Genomic DNA, 25328 nt, shown 5'->3' on the forward strand with positions numbered 1-25328 from the left:
GCAGATGAGATATGGCAGACACCAGCTTTGGGTCCATTTACTAGTAAGAGGCCAGACAGAAAGTATTTTGTCCCCTCACAAGGGATGGGGTTTCTTTGTACCTACCCCCAGCCCAATTCCCTGATTGCTGAAGTGGCACAACACAGATCAAAAGCACCTCAGTACAAAAATACAGTTGCAGACAGATTAAAAAAGACTAGATTTATCTGAAAAAAAATTTATTCATCTTCCATCCTTTTATTGGAGGGGTAGCCGTGTTAGTCTGGATCTGTAACAGCAACGAAGGGTCCTGTGGCACCTTATAGACTAACAGAAAAGTTTTGAGCATGAGCTTTCGTGAGCACAGACTCACTTCATCAGATGCATCTGTTAGTCTATAAGGTGCCACAGGACCCTTCATCCTTCTATTGAGGATCGCTGATTATGCAGCGCATCTGTCAAATCACAACTTTGATAATTACACCAAACTGACATCCATGATGAAGCACTTACCGGAGTCAAAGAAGCCCATGCTAAAAGTTATCATTGAGGAGGGCTACATCACCTCTACGACTGCTGTCCAGGTAGTTTTGGATGTTGATGACATGGCTGCAAGGTCTACAGTAACTGTGGTCATCATGAAAAGGGCCTTCTGGTTGCAGACAGCAGGAGTCCCCAAGGAACGACAAAATAAGGTCAAGGACTTACCCTTTGACAAATCAAAATTTTCCACAGAAAAGATGTATGAGGTCCTGCATTCTAGCAAGGACTCCCACATTACCTTTCGAACACTGGACATGTGTACACATATCTCACTATGCCACCATCGACGATCTGCTTCATATCAGAGAAGATATGATTCCTCCTTCCCCAGACAACAGTACCAACAATGGGTCTTTGACCAGGCATATTCCAAACAACCACCCCACAGGCACCGAAACCAGAACATATGCAATCAGCCTATCCAGTCAAACAAGTAGCAGGTTTGACTCCTTGGTCGAGGGTTGTCATACCATTGTCATTGTCATGCAGTACCAATGCTCCACGCCCACTTTCCGTGACTGTCTAAGACCACATTATGACCAGTGGTCTATGATTACATCAGACCAATGGGTTCTAGAGATAATTTCATCAGGCTATATAATACCCTTCCTCTCCACCCCTCCAACCATCCCGCCTACCCCGTCCCTGTTCAGGGACCCCCTCACAAATACATATTGAAGAATGAAGCTGACCTCCTCTCCATCAGAGCTGCGGAGGGGGTTCAGGTGAGTTCAGAGGGAAGGGGTTTTATTCTTGATACTTCCTTACCTAAAAGAAGACAGTGGGTGGAGACTAATACTAGATCTTTGAAACCTAAAGCGCTATCTCCGAAAACAGTGGTTCAAGATGGTGACCCTTGCGTCCATAAACCCAGTGTTAGACAATGGCAACTGATTTGCAGCCCTCAACCTCCAAGACGCCTGTTTTCACTTTACTGTTCACCTCGCCCAGAGGTGACTCTTCCACTTTCCACTGGGCAAAGACCATTTCCAGTACTGAGTTCTATGCTTCAGTCTTTCAGCAGCCCCCAGGGCATTCTGGAATACCCTGTCAATTCTAACAGCACACCTTTGTTGAAAAGGCGTCATAATCTTGCCTTACTTCAACAATTGTTTATTGAAGGATCATTCACCTGCAGAAACACTCAATGTGATAAACACAACCAGGCAGACCTTCCGTTCTCTTGGTCTCCTGATAAATGACCAGAAATCGGTAAGTGAGCCTACTCAGAGTCTGGAGTTTATTGGTACTCAGTTGACTCTGTCACTGCAAGAGCCTACTTACTAATTCAGCAGTTTCAGGCTATCCAATCCTTAATCAATATCATTCGGCATAGCCTGACAGTAAAAATAATTACATGCTTGCAAATGATGAGCCATATGGCACCTACGACTCATGTAGTCCGACATGCCAGACTGCATTTTTGTTGTATATCCAATGTATATACAACATTGGATAGCAACTGTTCATACATCCACAAAGCACTATATTTACAAAGTAGTAGCACCACCAGGCCACGTTCTAGACTTCTTGCGATAGTGGAAGGTCCGATGGAATCTTCTATCAGGTATTCCTTTCCATCAGCTGCAGCCTTCATCCCAAATAACCACAGATGCCTCCCTCTTAGGATGGGGAGCCCATAGGGATGGAGTTTAGGTTCAGGGCCAATCATCCCCTCAGGAAACATCCTTCCCATGAATCTGATAGATCTCGGAAGTTTTCAATGTTTGCAGGCACATCCGGAGTCACATTCACAACACAACAGTCAGAATATTCACAGACAACATCGTCATGATGTATTACATCAATTGTCAAGATGGCGTGTGATCCTGTTCTTTCTGTACAGAAGCAATTTGCCTCTGGAACTTGTGCATTCACAACAACATAACCTTAGTGGCCTCATATTTAACAGGGGTCAGCAACATTGCAGCTGACTTGCTCAGCAGACACTTCACACCAGATCACGAATGGGAGCTTTGAAGTGACATCCTTTGATGTATCTTGCAATGCTGGGGATTCCCCCACATCGACCTCTTCACCACCTACCACAATAAGAAGTGCTGTTACTACTATTCCAGAGTGGGAGTGGGATTGGGTTCCCTGGGCAATGCCTTCCTCCTCAAATGAAGGAGCCCACTGCATTTCCTCTTATGTTACTCATACCAAGAGTTCTGGAAAAGGCCAACATGTAAGGAATGAAGTTAATCTTAGTAGCTCCAGCATGGGCCCACCATCATTGGTTCCCGTTTCTTCAAAGGATGGCCCCATGTTCTCCTTATCCCCTCTCCAATCTTCCAGATGTCCTGACCCAGAACTGAGGATCGCTGCTGCATCCCAAGCCTCGCACCCTTCACCTCACGGTGGGGCTGCTTGTTGGCTCAACGCTTCTGAAGGCCTTTGTTCTGAACAATTCACAAAATACTAATTCATAGTAGACAACAAAATACCTATCAAAATGGAAAAAGTTCGTAGCCTGGTGTTCCTCAAAACGTTTGAGTCTAGATACGACTCCTATACACAAGATTGTTGATTACGTGTTATATCTGAAACAGGAGGGTCTAGCATTAGCGTCAACATCACTAAAGGTACACCTTGCAGCAATATCAGTCTTTAAATATTTGATTGAGGGCACATCGGTGTTTGCCCATCCGATCACTAAACGTTTCCTTAAAGGTGTAGCAAACCTCTACCCACCTCGGATGCCTATTCCCCCACCTTGGAGCCTAGATCTAGTGTCTGGATAACATTTCCAACAGCCATTTGAACCTCTGGCTATCACCTCGCTTCAGCTGATGACTCTAAAGACAGTTTTCCTTCTCATTGTAACATCCGCTCGCAGAGTTAGTGAGATGTGGGCCCAATGGCCGTTCCACCATATATAATCTGCAATAAAGGTGTAATACTCAGACCTTATCTGGCCTTTATCCCGAAAGTCTCATCTGACTTCCATATTAAGAAACCAATTATGTAGCCCTCCTTTGACCCCAAACCACATGCTTCAGCACATGATGCAAGACTGCACTCTTTAGATGTTCAGAGGGCACTGGCCTTTTATATTGAACAAACCCAAACCTTTCTGCAAAATGGATATTTTAATAGTCTCTACTGCTGCCCGCTCCAAGGGAGAGGTGATATCTTTGCAATGGCTTTCCAAACTGATTACCTCATGTATTACCACATGCTGTTCCTTACATTGCACACTGCTACCTACCTAGCCTAGGGCCAACTCCCACAAGAGCAGTGGCAACATCAACAGTGTTCTTCAAAGGTGTTCCCCTCAGAGACATCTGCTGTGCAGCCACATGGTGTTCTTATGACAACTTCATGAAACGTTATGCGATACAGTACCAACTGGCTGCGGACACTGCACTCTCAACAGCAGTACTTTCAGTCATAGTGAGACCTTGACTCTGGAACCCTCCTCTGAATTCTCAAGGTACTGTTACTTAGTCACGTACAGTGGAACACCCAGGGGTACATCACTTGAAGAAGAAAGAGAAGTTACTCACCTTGGTGCAGTAATGATTGTTCTTCATCCCTGTGGGTGCTCCACTACCCACCCTCTTCCCCACCCCAGAGTTTTCTTTATGTCTTTCAGATCTCAGGGTGGATTCGAGGAATTAGTGGGAGCCGGATCGTGCTCGTGCACAAAAAGATACAAACATCGTGAGGTGCCCACCGCACATGCATGATCTGGCTGACCCCCACTATGAAAATTTCTGATCTGTGGCTCTGGAATGAGCCCAACACCTACAGTGGTGCACACACGGGGACCACATCTTGAAGAACAGTCATTACTGCCCTGAGGTGATTAACTTCTCTGTTACACAGTTCTGTGGATCAGTGGATCCAACCTGTACAGAAACTGTTTCCAGACCATAGACCCAACAAATCCACCCTCTACTCCAGAGCAGAAAACTGTTGCAAAATGCACAGGTGTGTATGGGCTAGAAAAGATCACCCACCGTAAAGTAGAAACCTAGCTTTCCACTCTATTTAGGACTTTATGCTTTTGCATAAGAGAACATCTACATTAATATATACCTCACAAGTGCCAATTCCACAGTGCTTATGCACATGCTTAATTCCTGCTGACTTATATGAAATTACTTATCTGCCTGCATTTAAGGATATGTTTAACGCTTTGTGGAGATAGTTATTGTTATTAAGAGGTCTAATTAAATTTGATGGATTACAGAATTTCAAACAATATAGCCTACATTAAAGCCATATCAAATAGAAACTTCAGATAATAGAAGAGGCTAAAATGCAAGTATAGCATTATGTTCTGCTGCCATTAAATTTTTAATTTATGTGCAGTAGTCTGTAAAACAATGTTTGTCTTGAGAACTGGTGTCATGATAAGATACAGAATAAATATTAGAGTAGAATCAATTTAGGTGGAATCCTGTATTGATTGTGCCTGTTCATGATTGAATACATGACTGTGTCTAAAATATTCTCTATGGAGATACCAAGTGATATGATCTAGCAAAGTGGGTCCTGTTGAAAGCGTATTTCCGACAGTATGTAATAGGATGCTTCACTTGGCTGCTCACTTATTGCTAGAGGTTGTGACTTTCTGGATTTCATTTTCAAAATTTGTGGATGTGAATCCATTTCCCGCCAATTAACAGTGGTATTAAGATATTTTGCATTTGGTGGAATGGGAAAAATAATAAAGAAGTTACACTTTTAAGCAAGGTTCCAGTCAGAGTAAGGTCAAGGAGTTTAAACCATATGCCTAAGGCTGGCATTATCAATAATGATGTAACTGTTGAAATAAAGTCATATTTTCCCCTTAGCTGAATAAAGTTACTTTTGATAAAGAGGCATATTTTCTATGGCATTAATCTTCATTTGCTGCCAGGATCCAAGGCTTAAAGCCTGAGGTAAGTTACTGTTTTGTTACAGTAAGTGGTACATGGAGATGACTGTTTTCATCCTGTTGCTTTGCGCTGGAAAAAATAATTATGATTAAAGAAGACAAGACTGAGATCTGTTGCTTTGATTTCCCCCTTTCTCACCTAGTTTGTGGATTATATAATGGCAGTGGGGAAATTTGTTACAACAGAGTTAACCCGGGTTCAGTTAACCAGGTTCATTACCAAAATGCAGCACACTGGAAAAAGGGAATTTGCCTGAGATTAAGCAAGGCATTTTTGTTTCCATGTTTCTATTAAGAACAGATATAGTTTAAGGAATAAATGTTTTAATAGGTATAAACAATAGGATAAGATACTCCTTTAAACTATGCTTAAGTATGCTGTCACAGTAAAAGGGAGGTTGCTCTGTGTGCATCAAATTAATTAAACTGATAAAGGAGTTAGTGTGAAGTTAGGCCATATAGTTTATTTTAATTGGTTAGGATGAGAACTTGTAAGTATTTCACAGTAGTACAGGAAATTTTGAAAAAAAAAGGAATTATATATTTTATGGGGTAAAAATTAGGAGTACAAGTTTTCTGATTTGTTCAGATTTACCTTGTAACCCACATGCTTGGTTGCAATGTATTCTTTTATATTGTAATTTGGACACTGCTTTGGAATTCAGCCAAGTGACAAATACCCCCAACACAGCACTTGTTTATAATCAAGGATCTGCTTTGCAGTTGTGAACATGTGAGAACTCTTTTGTGAGAAGAAGGGGGCGTTTCCCTGGCCTATACTTGGCCTCTGTGCACACTTTTTTCTTTGTCTCACCTTCACCCACATTGCACTATGCACACTCATAAATCTTCAGGTTTTTAGTAGCAGGTATACTATGCAAACCTTGGGTTCTGCTAAACGTAACACATCTCCACAAGAATTTATTTTTTAAACGTTTTAGTAGTGAGGTAAGTGTTTTTGAAAAAACATTATTTATTTTGTGCTATGTATTATTTTTAACTCTATTTTGTTATGAACACTTACTGTGGATAAAGTTGTATGAATGTGCAACAAAGCCAAAGAGGAGGACTGCCCTTTGAATGGAGGCATTGGTATTACATCTTTGTAACATAGGGAATTGCCATTTTAGATCTCTCTTACAGGGTTGCGACAGAGTAAAGACGTGATTTCAGTTCCAGTGACAAACGGAATTGATCTACTTACATTATACAGTAAGTACAAACCACTTTAATCTTTTGAAACAAGTTTTTATAAAAACTTGTTTTGTACAACTAGAGAGGTTCATGCTTAGGCATTTCTTTCTAGTAATACTCAAATTCTTTGTTTTGCTATTTAACTGGCAGAAATCTTTTAAACGCTGGGAAGGAGAAAGTACTTTGAATGGATGATGCAAAGAGGGATAAACACATTATCTTTCCTAATGGTGATGTAGCTGCTATTGTCCTCTAGTGGCATTGTGCTACTGCTTGGCGTGGTACTTCTCCATATTTCTCCAAACTTGTGGCAATATGTTGCCAAAATTAATTTAGTCTTAAATATTCTATTTTTATGGTTTAATAAACACTGAAATGTGAATTGAAACAAAATAAATTCAGAAATTGAAAATGTTATAAAATAGAACATTTCATATCAGACCTGTGCAATTCAGTGACCCATCTGATCAATAGCCTGTCTTACAGTGGCCACAACTAGATCTTTTACGATAAGGTGCAGGAAGTCTTACAGTGGATGGTTATGGAATAGACTGTCCCAAAGTATTTTTTTTTTTCCTTATCTGTCTCTGGTAGTGTTTGTCCTGAAGTAGAAGAATTTATATCCTGTATACGTAAATTATCCTCTCTCAGCTTCTAATTTGATTTTACAATCAGACAAAATAGAAAAGAAACAAATAACAAAACCAAGACTTAAGGAGAGGGTAAGTGTGACACAGTAGTTAATTGCAAATATCCCAATCTTGCAGCAAAACTTAATTGGACTTCAGAATCATGAGTGGATTAATTATGTGCCCTGGAATTCATAAACTAAGCCGCTGCACTGGACAGGGAAAGATGGAAGGAAATAGTGAGAGAAGCATCAGACACCAACAGGCACTGAGCCCACGGTTATTGATAATGATGAATTCATAAAGCAACAGAGTTTAATTAGATATCAATGTTAGTGGTAAAGCAGTTTTCTAAAAGCATCAAGCACTGTAATTCCTTAATTACTGCATCCTCTTCCAGGTGGAATTACCCTGCAGAACTCTTTAAATATTTTCATTATTCAAACAAGTCTTAAGGCATCTCCGCTCTATCAGTAGCCCATAAAGGCTTACATAATTTGACAGTATGAATGCTTGCTATTAGTTTTAAAATTAAAGGAGTTTATGGCATAACAGAATATTTCTGTCTAGAGTAGGTCAGTTTCTTAATTTGCAGCATAAGTGAAAATGCGTTCATATAGCTCTTTACTGTGGGAAAAAGTACAATAGGATTAAAATGCTATATTTAAATTTTTGGTTTTAGGCGCTGTTTTAGAAGACTATCCTCTAGACAAGAATATAAATTGTTGTCAGAATAATATGCGAACAGGTAATTTCTTGTAAGTTTATTTTTGCTCAGATGTTTATATATAATTCACTACAGTTAAGCCAATTACAACAGCTAATATTGGACTGTTGTGGCTTCTCCAGAGAACCAACTCCGCTCCTGGGACAGTGGATCAGCAATTGCAACTCTTGTAAAGAGAGAGTGCATTGGCCAATCTTAACTTCTCAGAAGTTCTGAGATTGGCTGGCATATGGCCCATGACTGCTTATAAAAGGAGGCAGGAAAAGCAGATTCTTTCTAATTTGCCACCTGATAGTTTTGACTTCTTTTTTCTTTTTTATTCACCTGATTGCAACTTCAGGACAATGTTTGCTGGGTAAAGAGTGTTTAGGTTAGCATCTGAATTGGAGAGAAGTAAAGGTGTGGGGAGGGGACAGGTGAAATGGGTTTCTACAGATGGTTAGGTGGCGTTGAGGATTTTTTTTCCCGAGCACCTAGGACACTCTGGCCCAAATTTTCAAATGGGTACAGATATAATTGCACATAAAATTTAGCATATGTGTGACTTGAATATGCACACTCAAGGCCCAGTGGATGAGCAGAAGGCTGCCTGGATACGTGTACACGCACACACCTATATAAAGAATGGATATGCCAATTTGAAAATGGTTGTTAGTTTTATGACCATTTAGAGGCTACTGTAACCTCTACCACTTTGAACCACTTCTGGGTTAGGCCTGCAAGAGTTAATTTTGATTCAATAAAGTTGCAACTGTTTGACCACTGCCTAAATAAAATGTGTTGCCCTCTGCCCTTATTTTCTGTACTCAGCAAGTAAGACTACAAACTACAAATGTACATGACAGAATACAAGACTATGAAACTACAAATGTACATGACAGAATATCCATAATATGTTAGTGCCACTTCTACATATCCAATTATTTATTTATAGTATTAATATTTCATCCCTCTCATCAACATTTATCTTGCATGACCTTTCTGTCTTGGTTATACCAATCTAACCTTAGAATACATTTGACTGTCTAAGCTTATAATTTGCATTTTTAGATTTATTATCTTCACTTGTAAAAAGGTACAGCAAGGTCTTTCTAAATAAAACACAGTCTTCCCTACCAACAGATTTAATAGAATTAGAATGAAATAATACTAGTATTATATTCTTCCAGATTACTGACTGTAAACTTAAAGGGGCAAATTTTGGCTTTACATTCTCAAACTTGACTCCTCTTGTCTGAAGTGAAAGCTGTGCATGCCTAAGGGCAATATTTGGTTAAATTATTCAAGGAGGTGACCATGAATTATGACACTGATTGCAATAATTTTTCTCCATATTATAGCATCTTATACTTTATTATTTCACTTTTTCAAAATGTGTAAGCCATTGTTCAATGTGTCATTTTAATAAATAGCAGCAAAATACTATTTGCTGAGATCAGAATAACTGAAAAGTACACATGCATTGACAACAGGATACTTGATCTATATGAGTGTAAAAGTATTGTCTCAATGACCCACTTCCTGACAAGCAGCCCTGTCAAAAGGGGGGACAAAGAGGGCAACTGCAGAGGAGCCCCGCATTTCAAAGGGGCCAGGAGCTCCCAGTTGCTGTTGCTGCTGCAGTAGCAACAGCAGCAGCCAGGAACTCTGTGACTCTTTGAAATGCTGCAGGAGGATCACTCTGCTGCTCTGCATGGCTTCTGAGGGGTGGGTGGGGTCTAGAGCCATGCTCTGGGCAGCACTAAGAGCTGACTGCCCATGGGCCCCACCTCTTCTGTCCAAAGATCCACCCTTTCTGGGGGCATGGAGCCAGTCCCCCACACACCTTGTCCCTGGGCCTGCAGTGGCTTTCATCCCTACTGCTGGCAAGTTACCTAAAACAGATGAAGGGTACATTTTTTTCCACTTTGTTGCAAGTAGTGGCAGCTCCAGAAAATTGACAGTAGATCCCAGAATAAAGTCAATAATGACACTCCCTGAAGAACAGGTTTTGTTGATATTACTCTACTCCCACGGATGACCAATTATTATTGTAATTTATGTACATACACACAGCATTAGACTCAGAAATTATTGAAATACATTATTTTCTCTCTCTCTCTCCCTATCTCCAGAGTTCCTGAGGCATTCTGCCATGGAATGGAGGTATATCTAATGGGACTGCAGAGAGGGCAGATGTTCTGTGTTCTACAAGGGTATTCTGCAGCTCTGAGAACATTTGGGAGGTTCACTGTATCATAAACTATTCCTAGGTTCTCCTCCCCCATGGCAGAATGGCTCCTGATTGAATCAGCGTTTTGCCATATTCTTTCATTTACAGAAAAATAAAAGATCACTCACTGGGCAGGACTCTAGCGAAGTTAACAAGGGTCCTTATTAACTCCCACAAAAATTTTCCTGGGGGTCTGACAGGAGATGCTGCTGCATAAACTTATTTTGAGGAAGTTGGTGAGGAAGAAGAGTGGGGAGATTAGCTATTTCAGCTTTTCCTCCTTCCCCTAGCAGTTTCAAAGACAATAGAATAGGATTTCTACTTTTTTTATTCCCTCCTTTCATTCAGGAGATCTCTTGACCCCAAAATCTGGTTACAGTGATATAGCAGAGAATAAAATCTCTCTACTTTATTTACAGCTGCTGTTCAAAAAGACTTGTTAGTAAATTTTCTCTTCAGTTATTTTCCACCCACTTCCCCCCCATCATAGTAAATGCTCTGTACACACAGTTGGAATACTTGAAAAGTACTTCATAGTAAGCTTGCCATAAACAAATTATCAGTGTGTATTATAGAAATCATCCTGGTTAAAAGTGGAACAATATTTCATTTTATAACTTTAGTGTGAGCATACAGAATTAAGTTGTCCCTGATCTTGTGCAGAGGTACCTGGATGTCTTTCTGTTCCCCTGATCATTTGCATTAGTTCTGTGAACAGTTCTGATCTTTGCACTCTGAGCACGTGGACATGTTGGGGAAGGTTTGAAATCCTGTTCCTGTTGAAGTCAACAGCAAAACTTCAGCACAGCCAGGATTTTGTCTAGAGTCTCCATTGCCAATTGCATCATTATATAACCCAAAGAGGACAGTGAGGCTAGGTCTACGCTAGAGGGTTTTGTCAACAAAAACAACATGTTGTCAACAAAACCTGGGGAGCATCCAGATTCCTAAGGCATTCTGTTGACAGTAAATCAACAGAATGCAGCACTTTTGTCAACAGCTGTATCCCGTTCCCCAGGAAGAAGAATACCTCTGTTGACAGAAAGCTGATCTGGACACTCCGGGGGACCCTCTGTCAATAGACAGGGCTTCCGGGACACTGGGTGGCGCTGTCTGCTGTGCTTCCAGTTAGCCGCAAGAGGGTCCAGCCACTCTGTCAACAGAGTGGTCACTCTTGCAATCTGCTCTGCATTTTGGCCATGATCTGTAAACAGAAGTTTTCTCGGAAGATATCTTCTGACAAAAATTTCTGTCGACAAATCACTGTAATCTAGACATAGCCTGAGAGTGCAGAATTAGTAGTGGTAGCCCAGTGCAATGTGTGAGGATTGTGCATAGCGCATTTATTCCAAGAATATAATAATGGCCAAACTCTTCTGAAAGCATTGTGCATGCTTGAATTGCAATCCCTCTGAGAGTACCCACTGCTGTGGGATTCTTTAACACGACTTGCTAGTTTGGACTGTTTGCAACCATAGTTTTGCCTCAAGCTTTTATGTGGAGGAATTCAGGGGAGGTGCAATTGAGCTATATTGTTGTATTCCAACAGAGTAGATATGAAAATCAAGATATCTCTTCCCCAGTGGTATATTTTTTGTACACTGCTGAAGGAACATTTTGCCATATGTGAACAACAGGCATGCTGGCATCTTATTTTCTGACATGGCTAGAAATAACCATGAAAATAATCACAGCTAAAGTGTGAGATAACACATGATTCTCAGCTTTGTGATGTCACGGGCCTCTTTTGTTCCTGTTTTAAGGGAAATGCTTGAGTTTAATTAGTGAGATTAATAATATACATTCACACACACACAGCTATGTACTCATTTGCATATAGCATCCACCCACCTATCCCAGTTTTTAAAAAATGTAGACTTCTTACTAGAATGTCCAAATCCTGTATTTAGATGCCCATGACAGTGGGTTCATGGCTCTGCAGAGGAGATAGATGTTAAGCTCCATGGCCTAAAAGCCGAGAGGCCTACACTAAAAATTCTTGGCACCTATGTCCCAGCTCCCTTCTGCACTAAGCTTAAGCCTCAGTAGGCAACCAAGGGTGCCAACCCCACCAGGAGTCTTCACAAAGGCAGTTCAAGTGCTATAAGAAGCACTTTTCCCAGCACCCTCAATCTTCACAGCAGCTGGGCTTGTCCAGGCCAGACAGGCTGGCAAGCAATCATTTTGAGTGGGGGACTTTTGGGGATAACATACCAATCTGTTCACCAGATCCAAGCACCCTCCACTTCTCCAATCACCTCTCACAATTTTACCCAGCATGGGCATATGTCATTTCAGATCATTGTATCCTTAACGTTATTGCCACAGTTTGCACCCTTCAACTACTTTATACCTCTGCTACCTACCCTTTCCACCTCACTTTCTTCAGGGACACTTCTTGTGAGCATCTCCTCAAACAAAAGCTGTGACAGTTCCTTTGCTTAGCAGTAGCAGAGGAGGTGCCATCAGAATTCAGGGACAGAGGCTCCTACTGGTACTTGATTCCCAAGGTCAAGTAGGGACTCAGGCCCATTCTCAACCTACAAGACCTCAACCAGTACCTAGCATGGCTGAAGTTTTGCATTCTTTCCCAGTCTTCTCTCATCCACTACCTGGATCCCAGAGATTGGTACATGAGTCTAGATTTTCAGGATGCATACTTCCACATCTTCATTTTTGATGGCCAAAGGTGCTTTCTCCAGTTGCAGTCCTCCCATGGTCATTCTACAACACCTCCAGGTTTTCACCAAGTGCATGTCAGTGGAAGTGGCCTATCTCAGGAGCAGAGGAGTCCAGATATTTCCATACCTCGACAATTGTCTGGTCAAGGGCAGCTCCAGGTCCTAGGTGTGGGGCCACGTCACATTTCTCCTGTCCATGTGCCAGGCCCTAGGCCTCTTATTGAACAAGAAAAAGTCTACATTCATTCCAGTTACGAAAATACAGTTTTTAAGAGTGATACTGGATGCTGAGAGTACAGGGCCTCCCTTCCACAGAACAGCTTCCATACTCTAGGGGCTCTCATCAGGGATGTCTCTCAGTTCCCAATAATGATAACCAGAATGGGGCACATTGCGGCTTGTACTTACAATGTTTAATATACCAAGCTCCATATGTGCCCCCTTCAGATGTGGCTGGTGTAGGTTTTCTCACAACACAAGGACCATCTGTGCACAGTCCTGTCAGTACTGGCCTCTGTGTTTACCTCCCTCTGATGGTGGACAGTTCCTGAAAATGTGTTGCTTGAGATCCCGTTTTGCAGTCATTTTCCTGAGTCAAATGCATTTTGGATGCATCAGACCTCAGATGGGGGGCCCATCTAGGAGACCATCCATATGGTCACCAGAAAAGATGAACTTGCACATCATTGTCCAGGAGCTCAGAGTGATATGTCGTGCCTGCAAGGCATTCTGTCCCAGCCTCACAGTCAGGTTGGTCAGAGTCCTTATGGACAGTGTGGCCTCAGTGTTCTATATCAACAGTCAAGGTGGAGCCCACTCTGTGGTTATCTACCAGGAAACCTTTACACTATGGGACTTCTGCATCAAACAACATTGATCTGGAAGCTTATCACCTTCCAGGCATAGTGAACGCTGTGGTGGATTGCTGGAGCCAAGACTTTTCTTTTCACCATGACTCTGTCTACACTAGAAACATCTGTCAACAGAAGACAGAGAAACCTCCACTGAACCTCTGTCCACAGATTGCATCTACATACAACTTCCTCTGTTGACAGAGAACTGCCAGACTGCACTGCCTTCTGGTGTCAGAAAGTGGAATGGTATCTCTGCAAAGGGCTGCCCAGCAACTGGAAGCCCTCTCTGTAGACAGAAGTGTCTGCGCTGCACTTCTGTCGATAGTACTCTATCGACTGATTGTTATGCTTCAAATTTTTGAGGGATAATACTGTCAGGGCAAATGCAAATGTCGAGAATCTGTCTACAGAATGCTTTAAGTGTGTAGACGAGCCCTGAGGTATATCAACAGAAGGCCCCCCTTCTGTCAACAAAACTCTCTGGTGTAGACCCAGCCATGGTGTAATTTTGTCGCTTCTTGATTCCTCCTGAGTAAAAATATAACAAATCTCTCTTTTGCTATCTCTGTTCTTTTCAGATCATGAAGAACTCTGTGGTACCAATTATGGATCTTTTTGTCTAAATGGTGGGATTTGTTATGTGATTCCTACTGTATCTAGTCCATTTTGCAGGTGAGTTAAATTTAAGCTTGGATATTAGCAATTGGAAGGACTGATATTGTGCTAGTTTAACAATATAGCTTTAAAGAAATATAGCATGATAAGTGACAGTGTGTATGTGTCCATGGATGTTGTAAACATGTTTGTATTTGCAGACTCAGCAGTTCATGGTTATGTGATCTAATTTTAATGTTTCCATGTGGTTCATAGAAAAGGTAGTGTTTTAAAAAACAGTATGCTTGAAAAAAATTGTGTTTGGAGGAGGCAGTACTCATTTATGTATTCAGAATTTAGGCTGATATCTATAATTCAAAACATTATGCTCCCTCATCTTATGCAGTAAAGAAGAGAGAGAAATGCTCGTAATCTCACAAAGAAGAGACTAGAGGAAGGGTATGCAGAGAAACAATAATGGGTATAGGCTGTATTCCCTTCTCTCCTACAAATTATACAGCAGAGTGCTTAATATAAATAGAATGTGGCTTGACCTAAATGGGAAGGAGTCAAGGAAAACAGTACATTTGTGTTAGGGTGAAAATGTAACAGAGGCCCAAAAATATATGTGATCTACAAACCCTGTTGAAAGACTCACAAAGCAGAGTTTCTGGGGGGACAGCTAAAAAAGGGTCTTTGGACAAGAAAGCAGCATGGTATCTGTGTTAATGCTGTGCTCACGCAACCAAGATGTAAGGGGTTGGGAAACTAATATTTGATCTCCAGGAGTAGGGTGACCATATTTCCCTTTGGGACATGAGGGACACCTGGTAAAATTGCTTGGAGTTAAGTGAGTTCAGTGGCAATCTATTAGAACTATGTGGTACAAACATTCAATATAGCATTAAGTTGGCTGAGCACCCATTTAAATGATATACTGCATTATTATAACAAAAATGGTAAAAATTAAAAATAAATACCTACAAATTATGTGGTTATTGCTGTATAGAAGTGCCTGCCTTGTCCTCAGCTTGCTGTCCTCCAGAGTGTGGGCTTGGGAGTGTGAGGCCTGGTAAGAGAGAGAGGTGCAGGAGCCAGAGCAGAGGCCTGCGGGAATGTGGGGAAGGGCTGCTGGAAATCGGGGCAGGAGTCAGGGATTGGAAGCAGTGAGGAGCCCTCGGGCTGGGTTCTGGAACAAAGTAAATCACCTGATATTTTTGCTGCAGTATAAAAAGAGATGAAACCAACTAGGCCAATTTAACGTGCCCCCCCCCACCATTTAAATGTCACTAGAGTCAGCAGATTTACAACAGATAAATTATGGTACCTGTTTATTTCCTAGTTACTGCCTTTGGGCCCCCCTTTGCTCCCCCACTCTGCAGTCCTGGGTTAACTGGCTCCCCCATTTGCCAGGGCAGGGCCAGATTAAGATAAGGGCTGCAGCCTAATGGTCAAATACCCCATCCCAAACAAATGCTAAAACTTGATGGGAATCACTTATCTGGAAATCCAACTCTAACTGAGAAATCAAACAAACAGGTTCTATGGTAAAGTTCATGCAGTATTTAATTTACCATGCCTCATTTAGTAAAGTAAGAGGATATTTAAAAAAAATGATTAGTTTTCAGATAGTTACAAAACTCCAAAAGAATTGTGTTGTCAAAAGAATTATTTTCCTTCTAAACTATTAACACCTTTGCAAAGAGGGGCAGCCAAACTCCCTACTCCCACCCTATTTCTCTCATCACCTCAGCTTTTCCTCTGGAAGGCTCTGGCTTTTGAGGAAAGGCACAGGCAGAAAGAATGGAGAAGGGATTAGCCTCCCCAACAGGGTGGTTCCACCTGCCACACCTGCCTCAGCAATATAAAAGGGGCTGGGGTTCCCAGACCCATTTAAATTGCTTGAGGTCCTAGGCACTTGTCCCCTTTTCCCATCCAGCAATGGGCCAGTGAGTTCCCTTCCACACTCCAAACCCCTGGGCCCCAGCTGGACGCCCATCCTGCTTCACCCCAAGCCCTTCATCCCAGCTCTACCTGAGAGCATGCATTCCTAGTTGAAGCATCCTCAACCCATTTCACACCCCAGTCTTCTGTCCCAGCCTGGAGCCCATATTCTGAACATATTATTTTTGTGTTCACCCCAGATCCTAGGGGCCCCCACAAAATCTAATATCTCTGGCCTCCAGAAGAGTTAATGCAGCTTTACCAGACCACTGTGATTCATCTTCCTTGTTCCCTTCTTCCTGTCCCTCGCCCTTCATGGGAGTCCTCCAAACCCATTGCCTGGGTCAAGCTGCCCTTTACTCCAGTGACTTGCCTGTTTGCTGCTTTCTGTGGGCTACCAAGCTGAGTGCAACTCCCCAGCAGCTGCCCCCTCTTTCCCCCAAGTAGCTTCTCCTGTTCCCTGCCATAGGGCTCTGCACTCCCTACCCAATCCTTTTACCTGCTAGCAGTGTGTTTTGGGGAGGGGGGGATATCTGAGACACAGCTTCCTCTGTCTGGCAGTGTGAGCAAACAGCACAGCAGCCTGACTCTGGCTTCTAACAACTTTGCACCTCCCCCACTCCCCTTCCATAGCCCTGGGGCCTGCTGGCAACAAAATGTTTTAAGAGCATGCCCATCTCCTCCAGCTTCTCCAACTATCTCTGTAAACAGACAGCCCCTGCTGTATAAGGAGCTGTCTCTTTAAAATTCAGGTCCCTGCTTTGCAACATACGAGACAAATTAGCTTGTTTTTTAAAAAAAGTCAAGATGCTCTGCAGGGATCTAAAAAGAGGGACAGTCCTGGCTAAAACAGGACGGATGGTCAGTTTATGCAGAAGGGGAGCATGAAACAGAGTATGGAAAGACGTAACACTGCTTACCTTTGCAGAGAAGGTCTTCCCTTCTGCATGGGAAAAAAATCTGACTATCTGTTTGCCACGTCATCGGAGATACAGGAAAAAAAGTTTACCCGGTATACTATCTTAGGTCTGCTTCTACTAATTGTTCATTTGAGATAAATGAACTTGTTAACTTAAATGGTTCAATGGACATGCTGGCACTTACACTAAATTTATGGATGTAAGAATGTTATGGGTCTCTTTCTCTTCTACATGGTGAATTTTGTTCCCTGTTCCCTGGTTGCCTCTTCCAGCCTTCACCTATAACTAAAAGTATTGGGTAGAAATGTTTAGGAAAAAAAATCAGGAAAACTTCTCATGATGAGATCTGTTGAATTGTGAGCAATCTCACTTTGGACATTCCAGTCTAAAATAGATAAAAATCCCGAATATTAGACTGCAGGGAACAATCCTGCATTGTTTCTTAAGAGATCAATTATATAATCTCATAACTTGTTTCCATTTCTTACTTTTTTCTTGTCTAGTCACAGTAGACGTGCATATATTAACTATTTCTTCTAAAATGATCAGCAGTGGGTAGTTAATAAAGTTGACATTTAAATCAGAATTAACTTCTACTGAAATGGCTAAATCCACCTCTCTCCTTGTTTGTGGTTATGACAAAGTGTCTTTGTTCATTTCCTTTTTGCTTTTCCATTTGAAAAATTATCCAGTCCCTCATTCTTCTTTGGAAGCACATGCACCTCTCACAATGCTAAGGGAGAACATGTTTGTGGGAAGCTCTTGTTAAAATATTCACTTGCACATCACGGAAATGTATCCTTGAGGATAACTGTCCAGCATAATTTAGTAAATCATGTGAATAGGTAATAGGAGTCCTTATTTCCAGGTCATTTGTTTTAGCTACCAGGCCACACTAACTCATATTATATAATTTAAATTCATGCAGAAGAATTGAAAATAAAAGTCTGTCAAGAAAAATCCCTATTTTTGTTTAGCTAGAAATAAACCCTCCTTTCCAGCTTTTTAATAGCAATAATAAGTAGGGGAAAAGTGGAACACTAAAATTAGATGGTGTCAGTTGTACAACTTCAGATTCAGTTTCAAAGTATTCTGTCTTAGGAATTGCCTAGCTAGAATATAAAGCAAAGGCTGAGCGTCTGATGTGAAACCCATGTATTTGGAATGACGAACTCCCTGAACAATTATTTCTTTGGCTATCATCAACAACAACCACGGGCTCAGTGCCCATTGGTGTCTGATGCCTCTCAAGCTATTTCCTTCCATTTTTCCCTGTCCAGTGCAGAGTGACTTAGTTTCTGTAGACTAGCTCCACACAAATCTACTAGATCATCTACCAATTCTCTGTGGGGCTTTCCTCTCCTGTTCGAACTGTCCATTCTGCTGAGTGCCAGGATCTTGACTTTTTGTTTGTCGTTCATTCTGCAGATATGCCTGAAAAGTTGTAACTTACATTGTATAACCTTCTGCAGAAGGTTCTCTTTCAGCTGTTTCCTCCTATATAATTCCTCATTGGTGACCTTCTGCATCCATCCTATTCTCAGGATCTTTCTGTAACAACTCCTCTCGAATGCCAACATCGTTCTCTTTGAACCTTGTTATTACCCATGTCTCACATCCATACAACGTGCTGCTGAATACACACATTTTCAAGATGCTCAGCTTCATTCCTAAGCTAATCGCCCTGGTTACTTGAAGACATCTAATTTGTCTAAGTAATTTTTAATTTGTTCTTTTCTTATTTTAGCCTCTGATCCTACTTTATTTTCACCAGCATTCACTATAGTTAGACATCTAATCTCTAGGAACTCTCTTGGTGAAAATCACAACAAAGAAGTCATTAAACAACTCTGCCATTTCCACATTTTCTGTTATTCCCTTCCCCACTCTATTATTTAATAACAATCCTATTCTGTTGTTGGTCTTCCTATTGCATCTAATATTTTCTTGTTACCCTTTATGTTGCTAGTTAGTTTGGTATCATTTTTGCCTTGTCCTTTCTAGTTTTGTCCATACACCCTTTTGTTTGTTTATATTAATCTTTGGTAATTTGACCTGGCTTCTACTTTTTGTAGGACTCTCTTGATTTTTAGATCACTGAAGATCTCCCAGTTAAGCCAGGGTGATCTCGTGCCATACCTCCTATCTTTCCAACACAGTAAGGCTGGGTCTACATGGCACGGCTTTCCCGGCAGATCCATGCTAATGAGCAGCCTTGAAATTGCAAATGGCTCATTAACATAGCCACACGAGAGCTCAGTCTCAGTCTCAGACTCGGCAGAGGGGGGTACGGGCAGTAAGGAGGCCATGTGGACGTGCCCCTGCTGGCAAAAAGCCCCTCTGTCGCCAGATCCTTATGCCTGATTTTTTTCAGGCATAAGGGTCGGGCGACAGAAGGGCTTTTTGCCAGCAGGGGCATGTCCACACGGCTTCTTTACTGCTGGCACCCCCTCTGCCAAGACCGAGCTCTCGCGCGGCTATGCTAATGAGCCATGGTACCATGCTAATGAGCAGCCATGCAATTTCAAGGCTGCTCGTTAGCATGGGTTTGCCGGGAAACCTACGCCATGTAGACCGAGCCTAGGATAGTTTGCTCTTGTGCCGTAATCATGTCTCTTTCAAAAACTGCCAAGTATCTTGAACTGTTCTTCCCCCCTATATTTCCTTCCCATGGAACCTTACCTACCAACTCCCTGAGTTTGCTGAAGTCTGCCTTCTTGTCTTTATATTGCTATTCTGCCTCCTACCATTTCTTAGAATCATGAACACGATAATTTCAAGATCACTTTTACCCAAGTTGACTTTGACTTTCAAATTCTCAACGGGGTCCCTCCTATTTGTCAGGATCAGATGTAGGTAGACCAGCCTTTCCCCCCAGTAGCTTCTTCCACCTTCTGAAATGAAAAAAAAATGTTGCATATATATTCCAGAACTTGTTGGATAATTTGCCCTGCTGTGTTGTCTTCCTGACAGTTGTCTGGGTAGAGTCCTCCATTACCACCCAGTCTTGTGCTTTGGATGATTTTGTTGGTTGTTTCAAAAAGGCCTCATTCACTCTTCTGCCAGGTTAGTTGGTCTGTAGTAGAGACCTATTAGCTCTAGTAAGACCAACTATGACCAATGCAAAGAATGACTGTAGCAGCAAAGTTCTGGTTGTAAATTGGTGTGATTGGGCCTCAGGTGGCTGAGTAGTCTAGTGGCTAGATCACTGAGTAGGCAGGCCAAAATGGGGGGATGCTGGTCCCCTGCCCCTTGTGATCCTGGCCCAGAGACCGTGAACCACTTTCTTACTGTTCCTTAAGTTTGCGACATGGCCCAGTAGTCCAAATTCCCCCTAGTCTGGGTCTCTCAGTGGGTTCCCCTCCTTTCCCAGCGGGGTAGTGTGGGGATTATGTGCTCCCATGGCTGCTACACAGGCAGATTGTGGTTGTTCTGCTGAACTTCCTCCAGTCTCCTGGAAGTCAGCCCCAAATTGAGCCAGGCTCCTTGCTTTTCTCCTCCCTCCAAGCCTGTCATTGGTTGCAAGTAAAGTTTGGTGGAGCTAGCTGGGTCCAGAGGCTCTCTTTAACCCTGGAATGCCAAACCCTTCTCTCTCCAATCTCTCACAATTGGTTACATGCTATAGGAGAAAAAAACAGAGTGATTTTGAGCATTCTAGAACATCCTAAAAACCTAGGACAGCTGTAGACATGTCCTGTGTGTCACATACAGTATAGCCATCATATCCATGGAATAAGGACATTTCTTTTGTCAATGGACTCATTAGTGCAAACTCTTGAAACATTTGATATTTAAAAAAAAAAAAAAAGCCCCAACTCCTGGAACCAAGACATATATAAAAAATCTAAGCTTTCTTTATTTTATTTTTTTAAAATGAAGGTATGTTTCAGCTTTCTTGTGGAGAAAAGCTTCAACAGAGTGTCCAAGTGTGTCCCAAATGTCCAAAAACCAGAAAGCAAATAAAAACAACACAGCTGTTTTAAAAATTCCTAATTGTTTGTAAGCCAGTCTCATTAGTTTTTTGTGTCAGCCTCAATTTTCAGGTACCTGGTGTTGGCAGTATTACAGATGGCCTAGTTTCCTCTTGATACTATTACAAAGTTGTGCACCATGCGCCACGACATATGGGAAGTCATCTGTGGCTTAGAATTCCTGCCCATCCATAGCAACACTAATGTGGATCTGTAACCCTGTGTATTAAAGCTTTAGGAAGTCCTCTAAACAAAAGTAACTCCCCAGCTAATGTTAACAGTGTCCCCACTACTACGGAACTGGGCTCAGTGATCTTGACCCAGATGAGATGGGGTCTGGCTCTTTTAGGTCAGTCTCTTTTATGTCAGCAGAGTACTTTTCAGGTACCTTTTGCCTCAGCAAGGTTGAGGAAGGCCCTCCAAGGCTTACAAAATCCTTTAAGTTTACAGCACTTTCCCTAAGCCCCTCACTTTCCTGTCACCTCATTTTTTGTATCGTCTTCAGATAGTTGGGTCCCATAATGCTTTCTCTTCCTTCTGCAGCCCCTCAACATCACCTCTAATTGTACACCTCCTCATGGAGCCGCCATCATGAAATTTCAATGAGTGGCAACTATTTTTACTTCTTCCATTCATCTCTCCTAGCCCCAACCTAATTCTGAGTCTCCTTCATCTTTCCTAGACTGATCCTATGCGTCTTTAGTAAATAATGCTATCATTTTCTCTATCTCTTTCTCCTGTGTTTGTCTGTCCATGTCTCTCCAATGAAGGTTTGAGAGAATCTTTATGTGGTTTGTCTTCAGGCTGCACACTTGCAAACAACCTGTGAGGGGCTGCTGCTTTCACACCTTAACCTGTACCTCAGCTTTCCTTCAGAAGTAAGTTGTCTGAGACATGAACACAGCCTTCTGAAAATACTGTTTGGGTACCAATATCCTAGACTACATGCCACTTTGCGTCTGTGGAATGCTGAAGTCACTGAGTTCTTAGGTCTTGACAGCAGGGAGGTGGTGTAGTGGTCAGGAGGCTAGCTCAGACTTGAGAGGCCTGCATTTTAATCCCTGTTCTTCTACAGACTTTCTGTGGGGCTTTGGCCAACGTTGTTAATATAGGATACAAAAAGGGCCTTATGTGCCTAAATCCCAATGTTGTCTCCTTTATGATCCAAAAAATGCCTGTTGAATCCCCTTGTTGCCTAAATTCACTTAGTTGTTAAGTTTTCAGCCTAAAAAGTCGCTTGTTACCTCAGTTTCTTCCTCAAGACATGCACAGTGGTTTGTGAATTGCTCTGGAGGCTCAGATGGGAAATAGTCCCTGAAGACACCTAGAGGGAGGCAGCAGTGCAAATACTCAGAAGCAGAAATCTAGGTGCTGAGTGAACTTTTATTCTGAAAAGTTAGGTGCTGAGTTTAGACAGCTACATAGGAGCCAAAACTGGGATGTAGGTACCTAAACCCAAGACTTAAACACCTGAGACTTGGGTTTAAGCTCTTTAGCACCTTAGTGGATCTGGAACATAATTCTCTGCATATCAGTTTTCCCATCTATAAAATGGAATGATGATACTTCTCGTACCTCATGGAGTTGTTGTGAAGGTAACTGTATTTAAAAAGAGTGTGACACACAGAGGGTAGGTCTACACAGCACAGTTATTTCAAAATAAAAACTGTTATTTCGAAATAACCAACCTAGCATCCAGATGATACAACAAGAAATTTCACCGTTTTTTCTTGCTTGGAAAAAAGTTCTAAAAATATTATTTGTCCTGACCAATAACAATATCATTAGAAAGAGAGCAGTGGGGTTTCATATGCGTTTATTGGGGTCAAATCTTGATTCTCTATACAAAGCCTATTAAAAGGGGATTTGCTTATGGTGAAGTTGAAGAAAGAATTGTGGTGTATTAGGTCTAAATGTTCTTCCTTGTGGCTGGTTCCTCCTATAATGGAACTGTCTCTTTTCCGCTGTCTTTGTCTGTTTGTAGCCCTTTGGCAAGCTAAGTGATCTAATCCTTAATGTATTTTTCCTTTTCGTAGAATCATAGAACACTAGAACTGGAAGGGACCTTGAGAGGTCATCGAGTCTACTCATATTTAGCTTGTGGTCTGCTCTGACCCCTAAATCCCTTTCTGCAGTACTCCTTCCTGGACAGTCGCTTCCCATTTTGTATGTATGAAGCTGATTGTTCCTTCCTAAGTGGAGTACTTTGCATTTTTCCTTATTGAACTTCATACTGTTTACCTCAGACCATATCTCCAGTTTGTCCAGGTCATTTTGAATTCTGACCCAAACGCTAAAGCAGTTGCAACCCCTCACAGCTTGGTATCATCTGCAGACTTAATAAGTGTACTCTTTATGCCAATATCTAAATCATTGATGAAGATATTGAATAGAACCGGTCCCAAAACAGACCCCCGTGGAACCTGGCTTGTTATGCCCTTTCAGCATGACTGCAAACCGTTAATACCTACTCTCTGAGAACGATTAAAAGCCTGATGCTCTACCGACTGAGCTAGCCAGGCTCATACCTGAGAGCAGTTATCCAGCCAGTTATGCACCCATCTTTTGCTAGCTCCATCTAAGTTGTATTTGTTATGGATAAGATCATGTGAAACCATATCAAATGCCTAACTAAAGTCTAGGTATACCACATCCACGGCTTCATCCTTATCCACAAGATTGTTATCCTGTCAAAGTAAGCTATCAGATTGGTCTGACATGATTTGTTCTTCACAAATTCATGCTGGCCATTACCTATCACCTTATTTTCTTCCAGATGGTTGCAGATGATTTCCTTAATTTCTTGCTCCATTATCTTTCCCAGAACAGAAATTAAACTGACTGGTCTGTAGTTTCCTGGGTTGTTCTTTTTTCCCTTTTTATAGAAGGGCACTATGGTTTTTTTTTCCAGTCTCCTGGAATCTTTCCCAACTTGCAGGACTTTTCAAAGATGATAGCTAAAGGTCCCAATACATCCTCTATCAGCCCCTTGGGTGTCTAGGATGCATTTAATCAGGCCCTGGTGGCTTGCAGACATCTAATTTTTCTAAGTAAATGTTTAACTTGTTTTTTTTTTAATTTTATCCTCTAAACCTACCCCCCTCCCACTAGCATTCACCATGTTAGGCATTTCTGCATCAGATTTCTTGGTGAAGACCAAAACAAAGAAATCATTAAGCACCTCTGTTATTTCCAAGTTTCCTGATATTGTTTCTTCCTCCTCATTGAGTAGACCTTGGTCTTGGTTCTTGGTCCATTCTTGGTCTTTCTCCTGCTTCCTCTAATATATTATAAGCCATGTCTACACGTGCACGCTACTTCGAAGTAGCGGCACTAACTTCGAAATAGCACCCGTCACGGCTACACGTGTTGGGCGCTATTTCGATGTTAACATCGACGTTAGGCGGCGAGACGTCGAAGCCGCTAACCCCATGAGGGGATGGGAATAGCGCCCTACTTTGACGTTCAACGTCGAAGTAGGGAACATGTAGTCATTGCGCGTCCCGCAACTTCGAAATTGCGGGGTCCTCCATGGCAGCCATCAGCTGAGGGGTTGAGAGATGCTCTCTCCAGCTCCTCAGCTCAATGGCGGCCGTGTGGAGCGGCCCCTTAAAGGTCCCCACCCCCTCCCTTTCTGTGCAGGAAGCTGAGAGAGCGTGCAGACAGCAGCAATAACACGCGGCTCGCCTGCACGCTCTTTTTCAGCCACCCAGACCCCCAAATGACCTGATGGCCGCCCGGCAGCCCCCCCAGTGCCCTCAGGAAACCCCCCTGAAGGGGAGCCAGGGTTCCCAGGGCAGGAGCCAGGCCGGGAAGCGGCAGCGGCAGCGGGGCCCCTCTTGGACGGAGGCCGAGCTTCGGGACTGCTGGGGATCTGGAGCGAGGAGGAGGTGCTCCAGGTAATGGGGAGCAAGAGGCAGAACGCGGATGCGTTCGCTCGGCTGGCCGAGGGCCTGGCCGCCCGGGTTTACCCTGCCCGCACTCCAGACCATGTCCGGAGTAAAGTGAAGGAGCTGCGGCAGGGTTACGCCCAGGCCCAGGATGCGGCCGGCCCATCTGGGGCCGCCCCCGTCACTTGCCCCTTTTACAGGGAGCTCAGGGACATCCTGGGCCCCCGGCACACCTCCTCCCCTCCGGCCACGCTTGACACCTCGACTGAGGAGCCCCAGCAGGCCCCAGAACAGGAGTCTGC

The 25328-nt window shown here is 42.6% G+C and overlaps 1 protein-coding gene across 3 annotated transcripts in view; it reads left to right on the forward strand.

Annotated features, from left to right (window-relative positions):
- Window positions 1–25328, forward strand: part of NRG4 (neuregulin 4) — a 56236-nt gene that overhangs the window by 8398 nt on the left and 22510 nt on the right. For 2 of the 3 annotated variants that reach the window (XM_075006682.1, XM_075006681.1), the window contains exons 2-4: window positions 6554–6622; window positions 7916–7981; window positions 14286–14379. In XM_075006682.1, coding sequence (XP_074862783.1) covers window positions 7972–7981; window positions 14286–14379 — 104 coding nt within the window. In that variant the 5' untranslated portion in view covers window positions 6554–6622; window positions 7916–7971. Of the gene's footprint in view, window positions 1–6253; window positions 6359–6553; window positions 6623–7915; window positions 7982–14285; window positions 14380–25328 lie in introns of those variants that run through there. The other variant, XM_075006683.1, reaches the window with a different exon arrangement.

Source organism: Carettochelys insculpta, chromosome 12 (assembly GCF_033958435.1).
Source record: "Carettochelys insculpta isolate YL-2023 chromosome 12, ASM3395843v1, whole genome shotgun sequence".
Taxonomy (NCBI): domain Eukaryota; kingdom Metazoa; phylum Chordata; order Testudines; family Carettochelyidae; genus Carettochelys; species Carettochelys insculpta.